Here is a 25,668-nt window from a genome sequence, read left to right as displayed (position 1 = left end):
CTTTTTTTTTTTTCTTTTTTCTCTCACTGTATATATAACTGGTGTGGCAGTGATCAGGTACACTGGTGACAGTATGTAAAAAAAAAATAAAAAATTTCTATCATTTTTTTTTTCAATTTTTTTTATTACACTTTTTTTAAACTCTTTAACTTTTCTTTTCTTTTTTTTTTTTTTTTTTTTTTTACATACTATGACCAGAGCAGTACAGTGTTGCCATAGTGACACTGTACTACTCTGGTGAAGCGATCAGGTTTTTTTTTTTTTTTTTGCACACCGATTGCTTTATAGCAGTGATAACTGTTATAAGCAATCCTTTATTATGAATAACATTCATTCTTCCGGTGCGTACTATTGTGAAGCTGTGATTGGCCATAGCCATCACATGGTACAGATACACTGTGATTGGTCCAGTCTGTACAATGTGATTGCTTTCACCAACCACAGACAACAACACAACAGTACACAATGAATGGCTATGAATGAAAGCCATTCATTGTGTACAATTGCCATGTGATCTGCTGTGATTAGTCACAGTGATCACATAGTACGGGCAGCCGTTCGGTACACCAATTTGTCATCTGGGTGACAGACTGTGCCAGAGCACGCGCAAGGCGCAATCCTGGGAGGACGACATCTGACATCCATCCAGGATGGCAGTGCTCCTGCTTGGCTGTCATTGTATTATAGGCCGGGTGGGAAGCAGTAAAGAGACCCTGATTAAACAAAACAACAGGGTCTTTAATATTAACATCCCAAAACAACTGATATTCAAGGTAAGAAAAGCGCTTACAGCTGCAGTCATCCACCATTAATTTAACGTACGATTCCGCCTTTGGCCCTCTACCCTCCTCCTCCCATAATTATCACTTTGTACACCGCGCCCCACGCTCTGACACTGACAGCGGCTGTCGTTACCTTCTTCATGGAAAGCTGGCTGAAAACGGCGTAGTATTTGTGCAGACGCAACTTGCGCAGCCACTCCAGGATTTCCTGCTGTTCTTGAGTCTGTGGGCTTGGCACGCTGGCGGTGATGGCGGTAGAGGCGGCCTCCACCTGCGGCCGGTATGTCACAGCGGAGGAGCTGGGACATGGTGATCCGCCGATGGTGGCCCCGCCGCCATGGTGCAGTGCAATGCTGCTGTGGGAAGACTGGATACTGGCGACGCCACATATGGGCCTGCAGGGAAGAACACAACGATATACATGAACCGCCAGCATCCCCACAGCAAAGCGAAGGCAGCCGGTTCGTATTACAGAAAAGGCTCAGAAAAATCCGGGCGCCTGGCCTAGTGAGGTCACCCCTGGCAGGGACTTCTCTCCATTCATCCAGCATTTTTATACCATCATTTAAATATTTAAAGTGAACTTGTCAGCCCTTTTAACAGGGAAAATGCTGCCTGAGAATAAGCAACACAGGAAGTATTATACTGTATTATCTCTATGAGCCAGAAAATGTTCCCCTCTGCACCCCTCTGAAACTGGTTTCAATTTGTTATCAAGAGCATGACTTCTCTGACTTTGGGTCTAAGCCCCATCCTGTTCAATAAAACTGCTTGTTGGCAGTTGAGACATTCTCAGTGGATAAGGGTATCATAGGTTGGGGAGGACAACTTATCATTGAAGTCAGAAAAAATTGAGACTTTGGTAACCAAGTAATACCAGGTTCGGAGTGGTGCACATGGAAGGGATGAAAGGTAATAGTAGACCACCCTTCAGTCCCATCTTCCAGGCAAATTTACTCTTAAAAATGTAAAATTATTCAACAGAGGAGCTTACACTCTAATGTCCCCTCGTAGTCACACACTAATATTATTATACATTTATATAATTCTGACATATACCTCAGTGCAGTACATAGAACCATGAGCCAGTCACATCAGTCTCTGCACCAGAGGAGCTAACACACTAATGACCCAACACAGCCACACACTATTATACATTTATATAGCGCTCACATATTCCGCAGCCCTGTACAGAGAACATTGAGCAATTCACATCAGTCTCTGCACCAGAAGAGCTTATACTAGTCTCTAGGGATGCACCGATACCATTTTTTGTTACAATGAGTAGCGATACTTTTTTTTTTTAGTATTCGCCAATTACTGATACCTACCGCAACCGTTTTGTTTTCACCTGTCAGCAATGGTACAAAGCATTGAAAAAGTTGTTTTTAAATTAAATAAATAGATTTTTTTTTAATTTTGCGTTTTTTCAATGTGAAATGTGTAAATATATGTTAATATATATGTGTAAAAATATTCACTAACAAAGCAAAAAAAAAAAAAAAAAAAGTTTTAATTGTTTATTGTTTATAAAATAGACGTGAAAAAAAAAATAATAATAATTAAATGGAGGAGAGTAGGGAGTTAATTAAGGCTGATTAGAGTAAATGAAGGGTTAAAAAGGGGTTTAACAGAGGAACATTTGTTCATCCCTTTGATCTGCAGATGAAGAAACAGAAAGGTTCAAAAAGAAACAAGGTTTCTTTTTATTTTAGTGTTTCAGTGTCTGAGCAATGTTGTTAATAAACATTGCCGGCTGCTTTTATTTTTGACAGCTCCAATTACCGGACTTCTTTAACACTTCAGCTGTCAACAGGGGAGACCCACTGACAGCTCAAAGAACCGAGCCAGAAAGTATAGGTGCATTTGCACGAGTACCGATACTTGTGCAAATACTCGGTATCGGCACCGATACCAATACTAGTATCGGTGCAACCCTATTGTCTTGTTTCCACTGAGCGGTTCGGTTCGGTACGCTATTTTGAGTGTTTCCATTATGAAAGCGGCCCATACAACCGAACCGCACCATTCTGGGTCCCGCTTCAGATGTGGGGCCATAGAAAATGGTACGGTTCGGTTAGGGCGGGGGCTATGATACATTCCACTGATTGGCAGATGTGTGACGCCATGCTAGGCATTTTTTCTAAACCCACGTATGGCCCCTGGCAGTCCGACTTGCAGTGGAAACACTCACCTGATTAGGCCGGACCATTCTAGGCCTTCCAAACTGTACCGACCTGAACCAATCCGCTCAGTGGAAATGAGGCATAATTGTCTCCACTACACTGTAAGCGAATGAGAGCCCTGCTCAGAGGGCGGAGCCATGACACCTTGCACTCACAGTCTGTCCTCCTGAGCGTCATTCGACCAAGAAGACTGAGGACATCTTGTGGCAGAGAAGAGGAACTGCGGTGTACTCTTACGTTGAGATTACATTTATTCAGGGTGTACCAGGTGCATGCACACAATTTTTAAGGAAGTCAATTCTACAACTATTGGGTTTTCTGGATTGTGGGAGGAAGCGGAATGATCTGGTGGAAACCATCACACAAACCATGTAAGTATAGCGTTCAAAATTTACTGATTTATCCATCATATGTGATCTTTCTGAAAAAAAAAAAAAAAATTCTGACCTTTTAGATCATTTTCTCATTGTCTGGGTTTACATACCGTATAGTGGGGCCCACTGCTGTGTTCACTTTAACATGGGTTGGATTGCTGGGACCTGTACACAACAAACACAACTGGGTGAGCTGGGTTGGCAAAATGCCATGGTCATGGGAAAATCATGCTGAGATGGCCAGGGGATGAGGAGATAGAACATGGAGATTATGGCAAAGACAGGCAAGATACACAGAAAGATCAGCAGGAATACACACATTTTTCACCACCTATTACGCCCACCCACTGATCCACCATCTAGTCAACTTAAGCCTGTCACCCTGGTAGATGTCCGGTCCCAACATCCCTTGTCGGAGGCTAAGTGAGGGAAAGCTTCCTATGCCCATATTACTCCTTGAAGTGCACATTGATGTGGAACTTTGGTCCCTTCCCCATCCCTGAGGGTCCTCCCAAATCATCATCCACTGCTCCAGCCTTTCCACCCACCATATAGCCCCACAGAACTAATTATTTCCCTTCCATCTCTTTTTATGTTCCCTATCCCTCCCTTCCTCCACCAAACCTCCACACCCCGTAACCCACCGCCTCTGTACTCTTATTATTCTATGACTTTTACAATTTCCTCCACCAGACTTTCTCTACTTGTCCAGTCCTCTTTCCTTCCCGTGGTCTCCAAAGTAGGCCAATGACACCTTGGAAACAGATGACTGGCTCTCACACCTGGCCCGCTACATGATTTTACACAGCCCATAGCAACTCTGATGTGATGGGTGGGGGGGGGGGGGGCTTCTGATGGGAAAGGGGGACTCTGATGGAAGGAGGTAGATGTGAAAAGGGGGAACTTTCAATGCGAGGGGGGGGGCTGCTGATTCAAAAGAGAAGGGGGGGGGGGGACTGCTTATCGGAAAGGGGGGGGGGGACTGCTAATGCGAAAGGGAGGGAAAAAGGAGTTGTCACATTACCCAATGGTGAGACTTTCAAAACTACGTCACTTTGCCAACTGTCAAACAAAAGAAGTGGTGTATTCGTTGTCATGTGATTGCTCCACATTTTATGTTGACAAAACTAAAACAGCAATTCTGGCGCCGCATGTACAAATATATTCACAGCCTGAGGTTAGGCAATTTATATCGCCCAGTTGGCAGGCATGTTGCTTAAATTCACAACTAGCAATTTCTTAAAGTGAAATTTACAGAATTAGATCGAAAACAAGTCCCTTATTCAATTAGAACACAGATGGATTTAAAAATTAAGGACAACTTCTCCCCCCTGGTTTAAATAATACCATCACTTACAAACTTTTTTTTTTTTTTTTTTTTTAAGTTTTTTTGGCAGGAAAACCAGATGGAATTGTTCTCATCACTGTTAGGATGATGTGGCTTTCCCCCCATTCTGTTTCCTATTTCTCTTTATGCTTATTAATTTGTTAGATTTTTTTCTTTATACAACAATGGTATCCTCTGTGCTGATGCTTACACATAGTACAGTGGATATATAAAGTCTAAACACCCCTGTTAAAATGTCAGGTTTCTGTAATGTAAAAGAAAATGAGACAAAGATAAATCATAACAGAACCTTTTCCACCTTTAATGTGACCTATAAACTGTACAACTCAATTAAAAAACAAACTGAAATCTTTTTTTTTTTTTTTTTTTTTTTGGGGGGGGGGGGGGGGGGGAGTAAAAATAAAATAATGTGGTTGCATAAGTGTGCACATAAGTGTGCACACTTATTTCTTTACGAATTAAGCAATCACATTGAAACTCATGTTACATAGGATTCAGTACACACCTGTCATCAAAGTGCCTCTGATTAACCCCAAATAAAGTTCAGCTGTTCTAGTAGGTCTTTCCTGACGTTTTCTCAGTTGCATCTTACAGCAGAAGCCATGGTCCACAGAGAGCTTCCAAAGCATCAGAGGGATCTCATTGTTAAAAGGTATCAGTCAGGAGAAGGGTACAAAAGAATTTCCAAGGCATTAGATATACCATGGAACACAGTGAAGACAGTCATCATCAAGTGGAGAAAATATGGCACAACAGTGACCTTACCAAGAACTGGACGCCCCTCCAAAATTGATTAAAAGACGAGAAGAAAACTGGTCAGGGAGGCTGCCAAGAGGCCTACAGCAACATTAAAGGAGCTACAGGAATATCTGGCAAGTACTGGCTGTGTGGTACATGTGACAACAATCTCCCGTATTCTTCATATATCTGGACTATGGGGTAGAGTGGCAAGTTGGAAGCCTTTTCTTACGAAACAAAAACACCCAAGCCCAGCTAAATTTTGCAAAAAACACATCTCCCAAAAGAATGTGGAAAAACATGTTATGGTTGGATAAAACCAAGGTTGAACTTTTTGGCCATAATTCCAAAAGATATTGGCGCAAGAACAACACTGAACATCACCAAAACAACACCGTTAAGCATGGTGGTAGCAGCATCGTGCTTTGGGGCTGTTTCTCTTCAACTGGAACAGGGGCCTTAGTCAAGGTAGAGGGAATTATGAACAGTTCCAAATACCAGTCAATATTGGCACAAAACCTTCAGGCTAGAAAAGTTGAGCTAGAAAGCTGAACATGAAGAGGAACTTCATCTTTCAGCATGACAACGATCCAAAGCATACATCCAAATCAAAAAGGGAATGGCTTCACCAGAAGAAGATTAAAGCGGTTGTATACCCGCACATGGAAAAAAAAAAAAAAACACACAAAAAAAACAAACCCTGTAAGGCAAAGGCATAATGAGCTAGTATGCACCGCATACTAGCTCATTATGAAATACTCACCTTAGAACGAGGTCCCCGTATCGCATCCCGGTCCACGCCGAGGGAGCTGACATTTTGCCTTCGGCCTTTCTTCTGGGTTCGCAGCTCCGGGGCTGTGAGTGGCCAGAGCCGCAATGACGCATGCGCTCGGGAGTTAACTTTCTGGCATTCTTCAGCCGGGCCTTCACAGTATATGCACCGCTGACATCAGCGGCTGCCTTCAAAGTGAATATCTCCTAAACCGTACAGGTTTAGGAGATACTGTATTTACCTACAGGTAAGCCTTATTATAGGCTTATTATAGACTTATTCTAGGCTTACCTGTAGGTAAAAATAAAAAAAAGGGTATACAACCACTTTAAAGTTTTGGAAATAGTGCTGTAATAAAATCCAAAGGTGCTTCAACAAAGTATTAGTGTAAGGGTGTGCACACTTATGCAGCCATATTATATTAGTTTCTTATTTTTACTTCCCTCCACCTAAAAGATTTCAGTTTGTTGTTCAACTGAGTTGTACAGTTTATAGGTCACATTAAAATGTGGAAAAAGTTCTGAAATAATTTATATCTTTGTCTCGTTTTTTTTACATCACAGAAACCTGCCATTTTAACGGGTGTGTAGACTTTTTATATCCACTGTGATTTTATGATGTTTTTATACTTGTAAACAATGTATTCTGTTTTTTTTATTCCAGGAGCAGCCATTTTTTTAAAAAAAATTTTTGACGCAAGGTGCCTCTTTAAGATGATCTCTGTGTTTGGAGAGGGGCAGGGTTTGTCCCAGGATCCATTGCCATGCATGAGACGTCTCTTCTTTGGCGCTACACGTGCGTGGTGACGTCACTTTGCCTGGATTGTCTGGGAGGTGGGTTGGCAGGTTTGCTGAGGAAAGCAGAGGGGGGGTCACATGCTAGGCGCCATTATGGGTGTGGACTACCACAAGCATAGCAGGATCTCTGGGGTGTGTCTTAATTTGTTCCCCTCCACAGCATTGGTTAATTGGCCAATTATTTTTTCAAACTGACCCTGTAAATTGCTCTAATATATTGAAACATCTTCAGTGCCCATTTCAATCAGCTAAGACTGAGGAGACTTGTTTACATGAGGTCTTTTCTTGATGTTAGTAGATAGTATCTTGCAGGGTTCATGGATTGCCCTTCAGTTGTTATTCTTGCACGCTTCTAATTTTTTGTATTGCCTTTCATAGGCTTTAACATCCTTTGCACTTTGGAGAGCCCTGTACTGGTCCCTATAGGTCTTGTGTTTCAAGATCTTCAATTAATTGGTTAGATAGAAATCTTTAATTTTGATTCTTTTACAAATGTGGGCAAATTTGGACAATTTGGTATCTGTATTTTTATACATAGACTCCTGTTATGGGTGGTTGCACATAAGGACCCCCCCCCCCCCCGCGCGGTAAGTCGTAGTGTCCTCTGGTGGGCTGTGACGTGGGAAGATGTGGCCCGGCAAGCACCCCCTGATGTTTGAGAGAATGGTGTCTCGCTAACACTCTGGGTGATTATGTAAGTCACTAAATTGTGTTTTTTTGGTATTTACACACTTTGTATGTGCTTTGTTATTATTCTGTTACTCTATTTTTTTGTAGAAATACCCCTGTTGCCCACTGATTAAGATTGTGAAAGCCAATTGAGACGCGTTGGTGATTTTTTAACAGGATGAAGTTTATATTATACTGCTCTTCTGTTGAACTTTCACTAGGTTTTTGTCATGTTTTTATTACAACCTGCCAGAGTATTGATGTACATATAAACTATTTTTAAGTGCATCTGTATAATAAAGTATACGGTTTATACAATATACGATTCATGTTGCTGCAAGTCCCACAGGAGACATTTTTGTTCACTGATGCCAAAAAGGGGGAGGGCTTCTCAGGCCGAAAAAGGGGGAGGGCTTCTCAGGCCGAAAAAGGGGGAGGGCTTCTCAGGCCGAAAAAGGGGGAGGGCTTCTCAGGCCGAAAAAGGGGGAGGGCTTCTCAGGCCGAAAAAGGGGGAGGGCTTCTCAGGCCGAAAAAGGGGGAGGGCTTCTCAGGCCGAAAAAGGGGGAGGGCTTCTCAGGCCGAAAAAGGGGGAGGGCTTCTCAGGCCGAAAAAGGGGGAGGGCGTCTGATGTGAAAGGGGGAGGGCGTCTGATGTGAAAGGGGAAGGGCGTCTGATGTGAAAGGGGGGGGCGTCTGATGTGAAAGGGGGAGGGCGTCTGGCGTGAAAGGGGGAGGGCGTCTGGCGTGAAAGGGGGAGGGCGTCTGGCGTGAAAGGGGGAGGGCGTCTGGCGTGAAAGGGGGAGGGCGTCTGGCGTGAAAGGGGGAGGGCGTCTGGCGTGAAAGGGGGAGGGCGTCTGGCGTGAAAGGGGGAGGGCGTCTGGCGTGAAAGGGGGAGGGCGTCTGGCGTGAAAGGGGGAGGGCGTCTGGCGTGAAAGGGGGAGGGCGTCTGGCGTGAAAGGGGGAGGGCGTCTGGCGTGAAAGGGGGAGGGCGTCTGGCGTGAAAGGGGGAGGGCGTCTGGCGTGAAAGGGGGAGGGCGTCTGGCGTGAAAGGGGGAGGGCGTCTGGCGTGAAAGGGGGAGGGCGTCTGGCGTGAAAGGGGGAGGGCGTCTGGCGTGAAAGGGGGAGGGCGTCTGGCGTGAAAGGGGGAGGGCGTCTGGCGTGAAAGGGGGGGGCGTCTGATGTGAAAGGGGGGGGCGTCTGATGTGAAAGGGGGGGGCGTCTGATGTGAAGGGGGGGGGGCGTCTGATGTGAAAGGGGGGGGGGCGTCTGATGTGAAAGGGGGGGGGGCGTCTGATGTGAAAGGGGGGGGGGGCGTCTGATGTGAAAGGGGGGGGCGTCTGATGTGAAAGGGGGAGGGCTTCTCAGGCCGAAAAAGGGGAAGGGCTTCTCAGGCCGAAAAAGGGGAAGGGCTTCTCAGGCCGAAAAAGGGGGGGGCGTCTGATGTGAAAGGGGGGGGGGCGTCTGATGTGAAAGGGGGGGGCGTCTGATGTGAAAGGGGGGGGCGTCTGATGTGAAAGGGGGGGGCGTCTGATGTGAAAGGGGGGGGCGTCTGATGTGAAAGGGGGGGGCGTCTGATGTGAAAGGGGGGGGCGTCTGATGTGAAAGGGGGGGGCGTCTGATGTGAAAGGGGGGGGCGTCTGATGTGAAAGGGGGGGGCGTCTGATGTGAAAGGGGGGGGCGTCTGATGTGAAAGGGGGGGGCGTCTGATGTGAAAAGGGGGGGGCGTCTGATGTGAAAAGGGGGGGGCGTCTGATGTGAAAGGGGGGGGCGTCTGATGTGAAAGGGGGGGGCGTCTGATGTGAAAGGGGGGGGCGTCTGATGTGAAAGGGGGGGGCGTCTGATGTGAAAGGGGGGGGGCGTCTGATGTGAAAGGGGGGGGTCTGATGTGAAAGGGGGGGGCGTCTGATGTGAAAGGGGGAGGGCTTCTCAGGCCGAAAAAGGGGAAGGGTTTCTCAGGCCGAAAAAGGGGAAGGGCTTCTCAGGCCGAAAAAGGGGAAGGGCTTCTCAGGCCGAAAAAGGGGGGGGGCGTCTGATGTGAAAGGGGGGGGCGTCTGATGTGAAAGGGGGGGGCGTCTGATGTGAAAGGGGGGGGCGTCTGATGTGAAAGGGGGGGGCGTCTGATGTGAAAGGGGGGGGCGTCTGATGTGAAAGGGGGGGGGCGTCTGATGTGAAAGGGGGGGCGTCTGATGTGAAAGGGGGGGGCGTCTGATGTGAAAGGGGGAGGGCTTCTCAGGCCGAAAAAGGGGAAGGGCTTCTCAGGCCGAAAAAGGGGAAGGGCTTCTCAGGCCGAAAAAGGGGAAGGGCTTCTCAGGCCGAAAAAGGGGGGGGGCGTCTGATGTGAAAGGGGGGGCGTCTGATGTGAAAGGGGGGGGCGTCTGATGTGAAAGGGGGGGGCGTCTGATGTGAAAGGGGGGGGCGTCTGATGTGAAAGGGGGGGGCGTCTGATGTGAAAGGGGGGGGTCTGATGTGAAAGGGGGGGGCGTCTGATGTGAAAGGGGGAGGGCTTCTCAGGCCGAAAAAGGGGAAGGGTTTCTCAGGCCGAAAAAGGGGAAGGGCTTCTCAGGCCGAAAAAGGGGAAGGGCTTCTCAGGCCGAAAAAGGGGGGGGGCGTCTGATGTGAAAGGGGGGGGCGTCTGATGTGAAAGGGGGGGGCGTCTGATGTGAAAGGGGGGGGCGTCTGATGTGAAAGGGGGGGGCGTCTGATGTGAAAGGGGGGGGCGTCTGATGTGAAAGGGGGGGGCGTCTGATGTGAAAGGGGGGGCGTCTGATGTGAAAGGGGGGGGCGTCTGATGTGAAAGGGGGAGGGCTTCTCAGGCCGAAAAAGGGGAAGGGCTTCTCAGGCCGAAAAAGGGGAAGGGCTTCTCAGGCCGAAAAAGGGGAAGGGCTTCTCAGGCCGAAAAAGGGGGGGGGCGTCTGATGTGAAAGGGGGGGCGTCTGATGTGAAAGGGGGGGGCGTCTGATGTGAAAGGGGGGGGCGTCTGATGTGAAAGGGGGGGGCGTCTGATGTGAAAGGGGGGGGCGTCTGATGTGAAAGGGGGGGGCGTCTGGCGTGAAAGGGGGGGGCGTCTGGCGTGAAAGGGGGGGGCGTCTGGCGTGAAAGGGGGGGGCGTCTGGCGTGAAAGGGGGGGCGTCTGGCGTGAAAGGGGGGGGCGTCTGGCGTGAAAGGGGGGGGCGTCTGGCGTGAAAGGGGGAGGGCGTCTGGCGTGAAAGGGGGGAGGGCGTCTGGCGTGAAAGGGGGAGGGCGTCTGGCGTGAAAGGGGGAGGGCGTCTGGCGTGAAAGGGGGAGGGCGTCTGGCGTGAAAGGGGGAGGGCGTCTGGCGTGAAAGGGGGAGGGCGTCTGGCATGAAAGGGGGGGGGTGGCGGGGGGGGGAGAACTTCTCACACGAAATGAGAGGGCTTCTGGTGTAAAAGGAGGGGCTTATGGTGTGAAGGGGGGGGCATCTGATGTGAAAGAGGGGGTGACTTCTGACAAGATGGGGTCTTCTGATATCAAAGGGGTCTCTGAGGTGATGAGGTTATCTGATGTAATGGGGGTCTTCTAACGTGAAAGGGGGAAATCTGATGTAATGGGGTCTTCTGACTGCAACCATCTCTTGGAGCTTGTTCACGTAATTACATTTTAATCAATAATTTATAAAATGATAAAGCCTACCAATAAATGTAAAGCATACAATATATGGCCCTCGTACTGAAAAGATTGGAGACCCCTATAACTGGAGAGCCCTAAGACTGGAGACCCCCTGCTCTAGAGGTATCCAGCATTAAACTTAACAATATGGAACAACCTTGACCATCTAACCATCCCAGAAGTCCAATAAGTATTCAGGAAAGACAGCTCTCCTCTTCGGGTCAACGGGCACTGAACCAACGGGAGCCCGGGACCACTACCCTCACCCACATACATCTCTGTGCTATGCAATACAGAATTCTGTACATAATAATTTAGTGTATCTTCTTATGAACCTCAAATTTCCCTTTTTCTCTCAATGAAAATTATTTGGAAGAAAGAAAGTGATCAGAAAAACAAACGGCGTCTAAGGCATTTCGGAATACTGGGACACTCACTCAAGCTCTGATGCGGTTGGTGGCTTGGTAAACTACTGAAGAACTTCTTGATAAGGTCACTCTTTAGTACATGAGGAGGCAGGCACACCAGATACCTGTGGACAGAACACAAAGCACCATGACACAAAACACGACCGGAAAGTGCGCAGTCAGACGCGATTGATCAATGTGATTGGAACGCAGACAGGAAATGGCGGTAACTGTGAAAGGTCATACCGGAGATCTAAATCCAGATCCATGTGGTTCCTGTCCATGGAATAGGAGTCCACACCGCCGCGGTAAGGAATGCATTTCTCCAAATCTTCTGAGTAGAGGTGGGAAAGCTGTGGAAGGAACAGACATCACGTATTACTGCGAGGAACCGGACTCGCCAACCCCTGGACTACGTATCGCAGCAATGCAGCAAAATTTTCGCTTTTTGCTGCAAGGAATGTTTTTTCACACGATACAATGCACATTTTAGGCCTGAAGATTATCTAAAGCCCCCAAGCCTTATGTCAGGTGGCAGTGAAAGCGAGAGCAATAATTCTAGCGCTAGACCTCCTCTGTAACTCTAAACTGGTATCCTGTGAAAGAATGTGAAAACGTTGCCTATGGGAAGTTTGCCGCCATTCCAAAAAGACAGAAAACTCCTCTGCTGCTTATTCCAGCAATGCCTCCTCTACTTCATCCCGACTCACCTCTCACATTTTTAACAGGAGAGAAATATCAGAATTGGCCTGGGTGGAAAGTGCTCAAATAGAGTTTTTGGTTTGTGGTGCTCAGATGCATTATAGTTCCGCTTTAATAAACTTAGACTAAAACTAAACCCATAGTTTTAAAAATTTCCCGAAACTGTGACAATCAAGGCATGCCATGCCGTGAATGATAACTGTCACAGTTGCTTGTGCTCTCAACCAAACCATCAAATTGCTGGCGTCACAACCAATAACATGTATAGCACCATGGCAGCTGCAGATCAAACAGAGGCCAATATGGCAGCTTGCTTGGCTGTAAAGGATTGGAGGGTTTAGTTCCATTTTAAAAATCATAAATACTGTTTTTTACAGGTTTTTTTTGTTGCGGTCAAGTGACCACTATACCCTCTCTACCTCCCAAACCTCCAAGGGGTGGGGGCAGGGACCGCTAATGGCGATCGTCAGCTTCTACCAACATCACAAATCCTAGGAGCTCTATAGATAGCAGCAAAGCATGCGCATGCTGCAGGCAGGGATAGAAGGATGACTGACATCCCTAGATCCTATATCAGTGACCTTGGCACCCCAGATGTTTTGGAACTACATTTCCCATGATGCTCCACTACACTGCATGAACATCATGGGAAATGTAGTTCCAAAACATCTGTGCCGAGGTTCACCATCACTGCTCTAGATGCTCCATAGCATATGGCAAAGCAAGCTGAGCAGACATAGGAGGGTGGTGCATGGGTACTGACACACAGGGAGTCTATGTATACAACATTTGCTGTGCAGACATGACAAACATTTGCACAACCAGGACAAAAATTGACGTAGTTTCTCTAATATATGTAGTTCCTATTTCGCCAGCACCACCTAGTGGACAAAATTGTTTTTTTTTCTAGAAATACATCAAATCAGACAAAAAAAAAAAAAAAAACTTATTGTGGCCAGTAGATGGCACTGACAACATAGGAACAACACATAATAGAGGAAGTACAGCAATTTTTGTACTGATTGTATAAAACATTTGTTGTGTGGATGTGCCAAACATAGACCCCAGAATGTATTGCAGTCATTAAAATTAATCCCCCTACCTTAGATATGAGCTCTGAAACTTCTGCTGAAGATTTAGTTACCAGCGATACGGAGGAATCAGACCAAAATACCTAAATAGGAAAAAAAAAAAAAAAGGAAAGATTTACACAGTAATTAATAGTTACCCATCAATTCTGGAAGATAACCAGTAGCTGGACTTTGCGAGTTCCGAGTGATCCCAAAATCTGCTTTAAAACTCTCCTTTGGGATCCCTCGGCATTCACATATCCCTGATGGGGGGGGGGGGGGGGGGGGTGGGGGGGGGGATGTTACATTTTCTACATTGTTTTTCCTTTAAACCCTTCACGCCTAAAGGGTAAAACAAATCTAAAAGCCTAAGCACAATTTTTATCATTTTGACATGTGTTAGCAAAACTGTACATATCATCACAACTACTTTGTGCATCCAGGTGGAATTATACCTTGGTTTTTTTTCAGGGCTTTCATTTGGTAGTAAAGGATATCTCCTGTTGTAAAAACCAAAGTAGATAAAAAGGTGGATGCATCTCAGATCAAGTCCTAAATTCTAATCAAACAATAGTGTAAACAACCTAGATACATTCTAATATATAAAGTGCAAGTGACAAAAGTGACATATAATCTTTAGACTGAGTAGAAAAAGTGCACGTAGTTAAAATTGTCCAAATATAGAACTCTTCAAGTGAATATAAAAGTACTCCAAGAGAATAGTGTCCATATAAACAAGTAAAATTGCTGCTCCAGTTAGCACTCTGTGCAGAGAATGTACAGAGTGTCTCAGTGGTAGATTTCTTCAGTGCAATTGCACCTTTGTGTGAATTAGCCCCCTACCTTACCGCTGTAAGGTAACAGCATGAAAGATTAAAATAGCATCCAACAAAATCCAGACTCCTGTAGTAGATAGCTGGTGGTTTCCCGTCTGTGCAGGCTCAGCAATGCATGGAAAAAAGGAGGAAGGTTTCCAGGTCCAGTGCCGATGTATAAAAGGAAAGAAAGGGGGGCCCAGATTGTGAAGTCAGTTAAAACTTGAATTTATTAAATTAAAATAACAGCCCGTTTGGTATCCACATTAAAACATAAACAAACACAGCACCACGAGCGGCAAGCTCGCAAACCTGATGTCACTTCCAGTGCCTATCTGTCCCAACACGTAGCATCACGGTCAATCATTCCCTGATGAAGTCACGTAACCGTGACGCTACGCGTTGGAACAAATAGGCACCAGAAGTGACATCAGGTTGCAAGCTCGCCGCTCGTGGTGCTGTGTTTATGTTTTAATGTGAGTACCAAACACAGCACCACGAGCGGTGAGCTCGCAACCTGACGTCACTTCTGGTGCCTATCTATTCCAATGTGTAGCGTCACAGTCAATCATTCCCTGAAGAAGTCACGTAACCGCGATGCTACACATTGGAACAGATAGGCACCGTTCATGGTGCTGTGTTTGTTTGTTAATGTTTTAATGGGAGTACCAAACGGGCTGTTATTTTAATTTAATAAATTCAAGTTTCAACATACTTCACGATCTGGGCCCCCCTTTCTTTCCTTTTATACATCAGCACTGGACCTGAAAACCTTTCCCCTTGTTTCCATGCATTGCTGAGCCTGCACAGACGGGAAACCCCCAGCTATCTGCCAAAGGTGCAATTTACTGAAGAAATTAACCACTGAGACACTGTTTACACTCTCCGCACAGAGTGCTAACTGGAGCAGCACTTCACAAATTCAGTTTACTCGTTTATATGGACACTATTCTCTTGGAGTACTTTTATATTCACTTGAAGAGTTCTATATTTGGACAATTTTATTTACATGCACTTTATCTACTCACTCTGAAGATTATATGTCACTTTTGTCACTTTCATCACTTGCACTTTATATATTAGAATGTATATAGGTTGTTTACACTATTGTTTGATTAGAATTTAGGACTTGATCTGAGATGCGTCCACCTTTTATCTACTTTGGGTTTTTACAACACTTTCTATATATCACTGTTATTTTAGTTACTACCTAGAATGCAACACCAATTATTGATTTTTATTCTATTTATTGTGTTGGTTTTGGTTGACCAACTGGGTGTTTGCAGCAGCCTAGTATCCTCATCCCTATAGCCACAGGTAGCGTGGGAATAATTCATTTTCTCAAAGGATATCTCCTGATCTTTTTTTTTTTTTATTACCAAAGGAAAACTGGCCCAAAATAGTAAAAAATATCTTTTTTTTTTTTTTTTTTTTTTTTTTTTTTAAATTCAGCTGTATATGTCTTGTTACTACCATAACCTACCACCAAAGAACAACCCAAAATAAATTCTCCTGGTCCTGACAATTGCAATGATACCACATACAGTGCATCCGGAAAGTATTCACAGCGCTTCACTTTTTCCACATTTTGTTATGTTACAGCCATATTGGGTTAAATTTATTATTTTACTCAAAATTCTACAAACAATACCCCATAATGACAATGTGAAAGAAGTTTGTTTGAAATCTTTGCAAATGTATTAAAGGGGTTGTAAAGGTAATTTTCTTTTTTTTTTTTAAATAACAAACATGTCATACTTACCTCCACTGTGCAGCTCGTTTTGCACAGAGTGGCCCCGATCCTGGTCTTCTGGGGTCCCTCGGCAGCTCTCTTGGCTCCTCCCCGCAAGAACTAAACACCTTCATGTGAGCTCTTTCACATGGTGTTTAGTTCTTGCGGGCGCCCTCCCATGATACAGCCGGCGGCTATAGCTGTTGAATGTATCACTCGGCCCCGCCCCCCGGTGTGCCGCATCATTGGATGTGATTTACAGCAGCGCTGCTTTCAATACATCCACTCTAGCCAATCAACGGGCAGGCTGAGCGGCGAAGAGGAAATCGGGGGCAAACAGGCTCAGGTAAGTAAAATGGCGGGGCTGGGGGGGCGGTATTGTCAGATGTTTTTTAGGATGCATTAAGGTGAAAAAAACGTGAACCTTTACAACCCCTTTAAAAATCAAAGACGAAAAAAATCCCATGTACATAAGTATTCACAGCCTTAGTCATGACACTGAAAATTGAGCTCCTGTTTTCACTGATCTTCCTTGAGATGTTTCTACAACTTGATTGGAGTCCACCTGTGGTAAATTCAGTTGATTGGACATGATTTGGAAAGTCACACACCTGTCTATATAAGGTCCCACAGTTAACAGTACATATCAGAGCACAAACCAAGCCATGAAGTCCAAGGAATTGTCTGTAGACCTCCGAGACAGGATTGTATGGAGGCACAGATCTGGGGAAGGGTACAGAAAAATTTCTGCAGCATTGAAGGTCCCGATGAGCACAGTGGCCCCCATCATCTGTAAATGGAAAAAGTTTGAAACTACCAGGACTCTTCATAGAGCGGACCACCCGGCCAAACTGAGCGATCAGAGAGAAGGGCCTTAGTCAGGGAGGTGACCAAGAACCTGATGGTCACTCTGACAGAGCTCCAGTGTTTTTCTGTGGAGAGAGGAAAACCTTCCAGAAGAACAATCATCTCTGCAGCACTCCACCAATCAGGCCTGTATTGTAGAGTGGCCAGATGGAAGCCAATCCTCAGTAAAAGGCACATGACAGCCCACCTGGAGTTTGCCACCTGAAGGATTCTCAGACCACTAGAAACAAAATTCTCTGGTCTGATGAAACAAAGATTGAACTCTTTGACCTGAATGGCAAGTGTCATGTCTGGAGGAAATCAGGCACCACTCATCACCTGGCCAATACCATCCCTACAATGAAGCATGGTGGTAGGGATGTTGTTCAGCAGCAGGAACTGGGAGACTAGTCAGGATCGAGGGAAGGATAAATGCAGCAATGTAAAGAGACATCCTTGGTGAAAACCTGCTCCAGAGCACTCTGGGCCTCAGACTGGGTCGAAGGTTCATCTTTCAACAGGCCAACAACCCTAAGCACACAGCCAAGATAACAAAGGAGTGGCTACGGGACAACTCTGTAAATGTCTTTGAGTGGCCCAGTCAGAGCCCAGACCTGAACCTGATTCTGATTGAATTTCTCTGGAGAGATCTGAAAATGGCTGTGCACCGACGTTCCCCATCCAACCTGATGGAGCTTGAAGGTCCTGCAAAGAAGAATGGGAGAAACTGCCCAAAAATAGGTGTGCCAAGCTTGTAGCATCATACTCAAAAAGACTTGGGGCTGTAATTGGTACCAAAGGTGCTTCAATAAAGTATTGAGAAAAGGCTGTGAATACATGGGATTTTTTTCATTTTTTATTTTTAATAAATTTGAAAAGATTTCAAACAAACTTTTTTCACGTTGTCATTATGGGGTTTTATTTGTAGAATTTTGAGGAAAATAATCAATTGAATCCATTTTGGAATAAGGCTGTAACATAACAAGATGTGGAAAAGTGAAGCGCTGTGAATACTTTTTGGATGCACTGTATGAGTATGTTATTTTTTTGTTAGTACCCGTAGTACACCCCAGAAGTAATAGTGCGCATTTTGCTTTTTTTTTTTTTTTGTCCTACATAAAACATACCAACACAAACTGACACTGATGCCAATTTAAAAACAAAACAAAAAAAAATTCTGCTCAAAATAAACTGACCCTGACACTTACTTGACCCAAACACAAAACCTGGCACTGACCCAGATCAAACCTTAATCTAGGTAATTTTTTATTATTTTATTTATTAAAATTTACAAACACTTTTTACTTTTTCTTTCTGCATGGATAGACAAAGATACAATGCAGAAGTATTTTTGGACTATGAATGTGTTCTGGTGTCAGATAAGCTGTTCAACACAGAATGCAGCTCATCCAGTTTAACAACCACCGTAGAACGTCATCCCCCGACTAGTCGGCCAAGGTTAAATAACAAGGAAGGGAAGGCCTGTATACAGAACTGCCCCGAATCCCTGTGATGGAAGGGTCAGTGACCCCCTCTGCTAACACCAACCTGATCGCCCCGGGGGAGATGCTGAGCAAACACGTTCAGATCACCAGATTTATACAAGCCTGGATTTGTTGAAAATACTTGAAATCTTGGTCTGTTGACAAAACTAGGCGTGTGCGATGCCTGTGCATGCACCTGGTACACACTAAATAAACTTAAAGCTTAATGTCAGAGTACCCCGCAGTACCGCTGCTCTGCCACAAGATGTCCTTAGTCTTCCAGGATGGATGATGACCAGTGTCACCCAACCCAGAAGACTGAGGACAGACTGTGAGTACAGGGTGTCATAGCCCTGTCCCATGAGCAAGGGCACTTTCACTTACAGTGTGGTGGGGACATTAGAGTGTAAGCTCCTCTGGTACAGAAACTGATGCGATTGGCTGTGTTCTCTCTACAGCTCCATGGAATATGTCAGGACTATATCAATGTATAATCATAGTGTGTGACTGTGAGAGGACATTATAGTGTAAGCTCCTCTGGTGCAGAGGCTGATGTGACTTGCTTAGTCTGCCTTGTACAGCACTGTGGTATATGTCAGAGCTATATTAATGTATAATAATAATAATAATAATAATAATAGTAGTGTGTGATTGTGGGGGGCAATAGAGTGTAAGCTCCTCTGGTGCAGAGACTGATGTGACTGTCTCAGTGTTCCTTATACAGTACTGTGGTATATGTCAGAGCTATATAAATTTATAATAATAGTGTGAGATTGTGGGGGAGTACCCCGCTGTACCTCTGCTCTGCCACAAGATATCCTCAGTCTTCCAGGATGGATGATGCCCAGTGTCACCCAAACCAGAAGACTGAGGACAAACTGAGTACAGGGTGTCATAGCCCTGCCCCCCGAACAAGGGCCCCTTCAATTACAGTGAAGTAGGGACATTAGAGTGTAAACTCTTCCGGTGCAGAAACGGACGCAATTGGTTCAGTGTTCTCTCTACAGCACCATGGAATATGTCAGTACTATATGAATGTATAATAATAATAATAATAGTGTGTAACTGTGAGAGGACATTAGAGTGTAAGCTCCTCTGGTGCAGAGACTGATGTGACTGTCTCAGTGTTCTCTGTACAGCACTGCGGTATATGTCAGAGCAATATTAATGTATAATAATAATGTGCGACTGTGGGGGGACATTAGAGTGTAAGCTCCTCTGGTGAAGAGACTGATGTAAATGGATCCGGCATTAGAGAAATGTTTATTCGCCACATTGATACCTCAAAACAACAGTCTGCGTTCTTCTCCTTCTTCTTATGCGGCAAGACTTTAATTTCAATCTTCTCAACATTCACTAGAAAAGAGACAAACGGAAAGGATTACTCTCCAGACATTCGCTCTATTCCTGGTCTAGTGGGGGGAGTCGGGGTCTCTTGGTGATCCCCCCCACCAACCCCAGGCCAGTCTTGGCACATCAATCATTCAGAAGGAATTTACACACAGCTGGGGGAATATGGGATATGAAGTGTATGAGGGACGGCGGAGGGAGGAACACTCGGCTCTCTGTCTGATTGTTTACTTAGGACAGCCCAGAGCAGGGCAGGAAGGAGCGGCTGGAGGCTCTCAGTCCACAGACAAACAACAGACAGACTGTACGACACCGCACAACACACTGATATTAAATTAATAGGACAACGCCGTATTAACGGCAAGAAGAACCCCCTTCCTGTAAAAAAACAGAAAACAAAAGAAATATTGTTACTGTTCAGGAAGCCACTGGCATGCATACAGGTGCAAGAATTAAAGGAGACCTCTAGCACTAAATCTAGAAGAGGGAAGTCTGATATAACAAATCTGACCTCCGGCCTTCCCAGTCTTGCACAGTTGTACCGGCTCCTCTCCTGGACTGAAATGGCTTACTCTGATTTCACCGCACACTGTGAGCTTCTCACAATGTGCATTAGAAGCCGCAGCAAGTCAGATGGAGCTCCGCCTCATTTCCTGGCTGACCCGCCCCTTTCATTCATTCAATTTCAGTTCTTTCAATCATGGAAGCTCAGCATCACGTGTGCTTTACCAAGGGTGGTCTGCATGCAAAAACATCAAAAGTGAAAACACCCTGAATAATCACAGCGCACCAACCCCTGGAACTGTAACCACCCCCATACACAGATGTGCCGGTCAGAAATCGGTGTCCTGGTGAGCTAGATGTGAATTTACAGTGTGAAGTAATATAAAACTGTATGATACAATACAAAACCAAATGTCAGATGAAGCTTATGTAAGCTAGATGCTGCGGGTAGCAACACACGACTAATCTAACTCTGGAAGTGCTGCTTCATTCCAGCATGGGTGTGCTGTGTGGCTGCGGGAGATAAAAAGTTTGGAGGGGGAGAGAAGCCCAATAACAAGAGTGTAGCATGTAAAGTGCAATTTTAATAGAAAATATAAAAAAGCACTCACAAAGATAAAATAGAGCTCAGCAAGTCAGGTAGCCTCTGGGACAAAGATCAGACAGGCAATCAGGATGCCTTGGTCAACAGCAAAGGAGCGGAGGTGGATTGGAAGCAGGGAACCGCTGTCATCGGAAAGCCAAAGCCATGGATGGAACACAAGGCCCAGGGAAAGAAGCCACCCTATGTAGTAGGAAATGCTGGAGCTGGAACTGGAATGCGTTTCAAAGCAACCTTGCTTCTGGTGTGCCAACCATGGCTTTGGCTTTCCAGTGACAGTGGTTCCCTTCCCTGCTTCTAGTAGACCTCCGCTACCTTACCAGTGGCCAAGGCAAGGCATGCTGGTTGTGTGTCTGATCTCAGAGGCTACCTGACTGTCATGCTAAGCTCTATTTTATCTTTATGCTTTTTTATTTTTTCCATTAACCCCTTCACGCCGACCGTACGCAAGTTTGCGTTCATGGCTTGAAGAGGTTAAACCGTGGCGATGCCTGCAGCTGCAGGCTTCACCCCAGTATCATTTTAGAGCAAGCGGTGGGCTTTTTAGCTAGAAGCCGCTCGGCTGTTATCCCCCCAGGCCTCCCATGCCACCAGGAGACCCGAGCCACTAGCCGGTGCGTCCGCTGCCTAGGCTGAGACCCGAACAAACCCGGATTCGGCTTTGATCGGGTTTCCGATGTACAATCCCGGAAGCAACGTCACAAAGTCACTTCAGGTTTCCTCGGCTGCCAATGGCGCCGATTTGAAAATAATGACAGTTTTCAGAATCGCTGATTTTGGAGATTTGAATACTTTTAAGTGCAAAGGAGGGACCCCTGATCTCTCCATAAAGTGTACCTGTCACCAGCTATTACTGTCACAAGGCATGTTTACATTTCCTGTGACAGCAATAAAAGTGATCAGAAATGTAATTATCTTTTAAAGGGACAATGTAAAAAAAAAAAATTTATTTATTTTTTTTTTTTAATTTTAAAGCGCCCCCGTGTGCTCGCGCAGCAAAGAAAAAACGCATCTTCCCATTACATTCAGTTAGGAACGCTCCTGAACAAACAATGGTTAAGTCTATTGATTCTACTGCCTCCATGGTTGGACCTGATGATATTGGTCCCAATGGTACTATCATCACTATCATCACTACTGCTAATACTTGACCAGAATCAGATGCTGCTACATACAGTGGTCATATCATTGATTGTTCCTGCAATGTTTATGCTCTTTTACAAATTTTTATGTTAAAAAGTCTCCCTCCACCCTTGATGTCATGACCCATACCCTACCTACAACCCATGTCAATCAGTTGCATATTGAGGTCATGGCGCTAACTTTGACTGAATTGCTGAATGTGTTGTAAACACAACTTTATTACGTTCAATAAAACTTTTCTTGTGAGGAAAAAAAAAACAAAACAAAACAAAAAAAACGCATGCGCAAGTCGCGCCCGCAAATGCAAACAGTGTTCAAATCACACGTGAGGTATCACCGCGATCATCAGAGTGAGAAAGAAAAAGATCTCCTCTGTAACTCTAACCTGGTAACCGTAAGAAATGTTTTAAAGCGTTGCCTATGGAGATTTATAGGTACTGTAGTTTGTTGCCATTCCACGAGTGTGTGCAATTTCAAAGCATGACATGTTAGGTATCTATTTACTCGGCGTAACATCATCTTTCACATTATACAAAAAAATTGGGCTAACTTTACTGTTTAGTTTTTTTTTAATACATGAAAGTGTATTTTTTCCCCAAAAAATTGCGTTTGAAAGACTGCTGCACAAATACCGTGTGACATTAAATATAGCAATGATTCACATTTTATGCTCGAAGGTCTCTGCAAGAAAAAAAAAAAAAATATATATATATTGTTTGGGGGTTCTAAGTAATTTTCTAGAAAAAACACAGATTTTAACTTGTAAGCAACAAATGTCAGAAATAGGCTTAGGCATGAAAGGGTTAAAGTGACACTTTTGGAAAATTACTCCAATCTACACTATGGTTATTGCCCTTCTCTTCCCCTCCCAACTTTTTGTCTCCTGCATGCAAAAACAGTCAGTCTAGGAACGCCCACTCCTCCAGACACACCCATCAATGCATTGTGATTTTTGCACAACTCCTCCCACCGCTTGCATCGGGACTGGGGGCTCTTGAGGAGCACTGAGGCCAGGCGCTGTGATGTTTTCAGAAAGCTTTGCACAGCACCCTGCAGGCCCCTCCCACCAGCCATAATCTGCTTGCATTGCATAGAGAAGCACAGATGCCCACTGATGACATCACAGGGTCTAAAATAAGTAATAAAAATGGAAAGATTTTACTTAAAACGGTCATTAGCATGTTGGTGAGGGGGGGGGGGGGAGGACCCAGGGACAGCAAAATACACAGTGGCTCAGTGGTTAGCACTTCTGCCTTGTAGCACTGGGGTTCTCAGTTCAAATTCTAGCCACTATCTGCATGGAGTTTGTATGCTCTCCCAGTGCTTGAGTGGGTTTTCTGTGGGTAATCCCCTTTCCTCCCACAGACATGCTGGTAGGTGAAATGGCCTTGGTATGTGTATGTGGGGTAGGTACCTTTGATTGTAAGCTCTCAGGGCAGGGACTGATGTGAATGTATAATATGTAAAGTGCTGCTCAAGTTGACAGCACTATAAAAATACCTGAAATAAATATAAGCAGATTAAACTTCAGCATTAAAGGCTTTAGTGTGTAGAGGAGTGCTGACACTGCAACTCTTATTACAACATTGGGACCATGCAGGTGATAAAATCTAAACACCAGTCCTTAGATGCAGTGGCTGCATTATTTTTTTTTTCAGCCTTCTTTCCTTTATTTTCACCTGGTGATCCTGCCAGTAACACACTTTCTGTCCTAGGGTGACAACACTGCTCTTTTTTAGATACAGTACAGTACGTGTTGTCACCCTAGGCTGATTTATACTTGGAACATCTCGGCCTGTGGGGGGCTGGTGGGCATGGTGGGAGGTTTGGGGGGGGGGGGGTCACTGTAGGAGTCTTAGGAGCACTACGGAGGGCCGATGGCTCTACAACAGGCTGGGGGGGCACTGTGGAGGGGATGGGGATTCTGGAAATGGTTAGGGGACTCGGTAATAGACTTAGTGGCCCTGTAGGGGATGAGGTTTCTGGAAAGCACTGTTGGAGGCTCGAGGCCAGTGTGAGAGGATGCAGGCACTATGGATCCCAAGGGCTCTTAGGGGGCACTGTGGAGGGCTGGAGGCTCTGAAGCAGGCTGGATGGGAAATAATGTGAAGCTGAAGAGCTCTTAAGGGGCCTGAGGGGAAATGTGGGCCACTATGGGGGTGGGGAGACTATGGAAAGATGGGAGGCATTGTAGAAGGTTAAGAGATTTGCCGCTAGATGGAGGCCTTGAAGATGAAAAACTGTGGCCTGGTGGTGGAGAACCACTGATCTAGGGGATGAGGTTGGGGTGGGGTCCACTATGGAACCTGATGGTTCCCAGAGAGCCTTGGGGCACTGTGGGCCACTTTGGGAGGTTGAGGAGCACTATGGAAGTTGGAAGGCACAGTGGGAGGTTAAGTGATTTGTAGTTGGCTGGAGGTCTAGGAGAGTGGAGGCTGCGGCCTGGTGGTGGAGAACCACTGATCTAAGGGATGAGGTTGGAGGCCACTATGGAACTCTCAGAGGGCCTGGGGGCACGTGGGCCACTTTGGGAGGTTGGGGGGCACTAGTGGGAGGTTAAATGATTTGTAGCTGACTGAAGGCCTGAGAGAGGGGAGGCTGCAGCTCAGCAGTGGGCCACGGCTCAGTGGTTGAAAACCACTGGTCTAGAGGGTTGAGGAATAGCCTAGAATACTTGCCTTATTTCTCACTGCGGCCTTCTGGTTGGAAGGGGCTCATTATCCTCATGTACAATGCAGGGCTAACAAAAAAACATCTGGATAGCCGCACTCCAAGTGATGTCTTTACTGAATGGAAAGCAGCACAAACAGCATACGGAGTCACAGATGAATGGCTGACGCGTTTCACGCCTCTTTACTGGTGCTTAGTCATAGAGCACGGCTATCCAGATCTTTTTTCATTTGCTTGCATCTTGCATACAGAGCCAGCACCCACCCGGCGCAGGGGAGGTGACTTCCCTGGATTGCTACCTGGAGTGGTATATTACCTACAATGTAGGGCTATTGGTACTGCATTGTAGAAGATGACATCAGAGTGTGACTTTTGGCCAGAACACTGTTGAGAAGAGGTTTTGGAGGACCGTACGCCTGCCAGAGCGAGGAATAGCGTAAGTATAAGAGTTTCCTCTGCTCCTAGATCTAACAAGCATTTAACCCTTGCAATGTGGGGTTGGGGGAAAGGGGCACACTGCAAGGGTCATTTTTTATTTCCTGCCTGGAGTGGGGCTTTACAATGCGGACAAAACCCGCTATGTATTCCAGATGCACAGAGCGATCAGTGACCGAGGAAAATATCCAAAGTGCTGATCAAAGTCAAGTCAACTGCGGCTCCACATGGTTTCTGTACAGTACGCCGAGAGACTAAAACATTTCCATGTGCGGCGAAGCCAGCGGTGACTCAGAGAGCCAGATGTCATTTCATGGATGCAGTCCGAACACAGGGAAATCCCCCGACCACGTCCATACACTGTACGGCTCCTTCTCGTGACCTGAGCCCTCACTGAGCACACAACTCTCAGATTACACACCTCGGTGTAGGGGGGGGGGGAGGGGGGGTTGTGCCGACATCTTGGATCTGCTCCGCAGCTGTATCTAGTACCATGGACCTCCTTCCTGTAATGCACACTAGAGAGCTGCCCCAGCAGAAATTTCTCATCTCCACTCTTCTTACTGCAATCAAAGCATCAGCTGCTCATCAATGTTACTGAAAGCAGCATTGCCAGG

General features: G+C 45.8%; 1 protein-coding gene across 3 annotated transcripts in view; it reads right to left on the bottom strand.

Moving 5' to 3' along the window:
• Positions 1-25,668, bottom strand: part of ZCCHC14 (zinc finger CCHC-type containing 14) — a 95,584-nt gene that overhangs the window by 42,867 nt on the left and 27,049 nt on the right. For 2 of the 3 annotated variants that reach the window (XM_073605722.1, XM_073605723.1), the window contains exons 4-9: positions 19,631-19,704; positions 13,504-13,575; positions 11,946-12,052; positions 11,730-11,824; positions 3,453-3,507; positions 916-1,177 (exon numbers count right to left, since the gene is read on the bottom strand). In XM_073605722.1, coding sequence (XP_073461823.1) covers positions 916-1,177; positions 3,453-3,507; positions 11,730-11,824; positions 11,946-12,052; positions 13,504-13,575; positions 19,631-19,704 — 665 coding nt within the window. The remainder of the gene's footprint in view (positions 1-915; positions 1,178-3,452; positions 3,508-11,729; positions 11,825-11,945; positions 12,053-13,503; positions 13,576-19,630; positions 19,705-25,668) is intronic. The other variant, XM_073605724.1, reaches the window with a different exon arrangement.

Source organism: Aquarana catesbeiana, linkage group LG11 (assembly GCF_042186555.1).
Source record: "Aquarana catesbeiana isolate 2022-GZ linkage group LG11, ASM4218655v1, whole genome shotgun sequence".
Lineage (NCBI taxonomy): Eukaryota > Metazoa > Chordata > Amphibia > Anura > Ranidae > Aquarana > Aquarana catesbeiana.
Note: the sequence above shows the minus strand (reverse complement) of the source record. Positions and strands in the feature narration are given on the sequence as shown.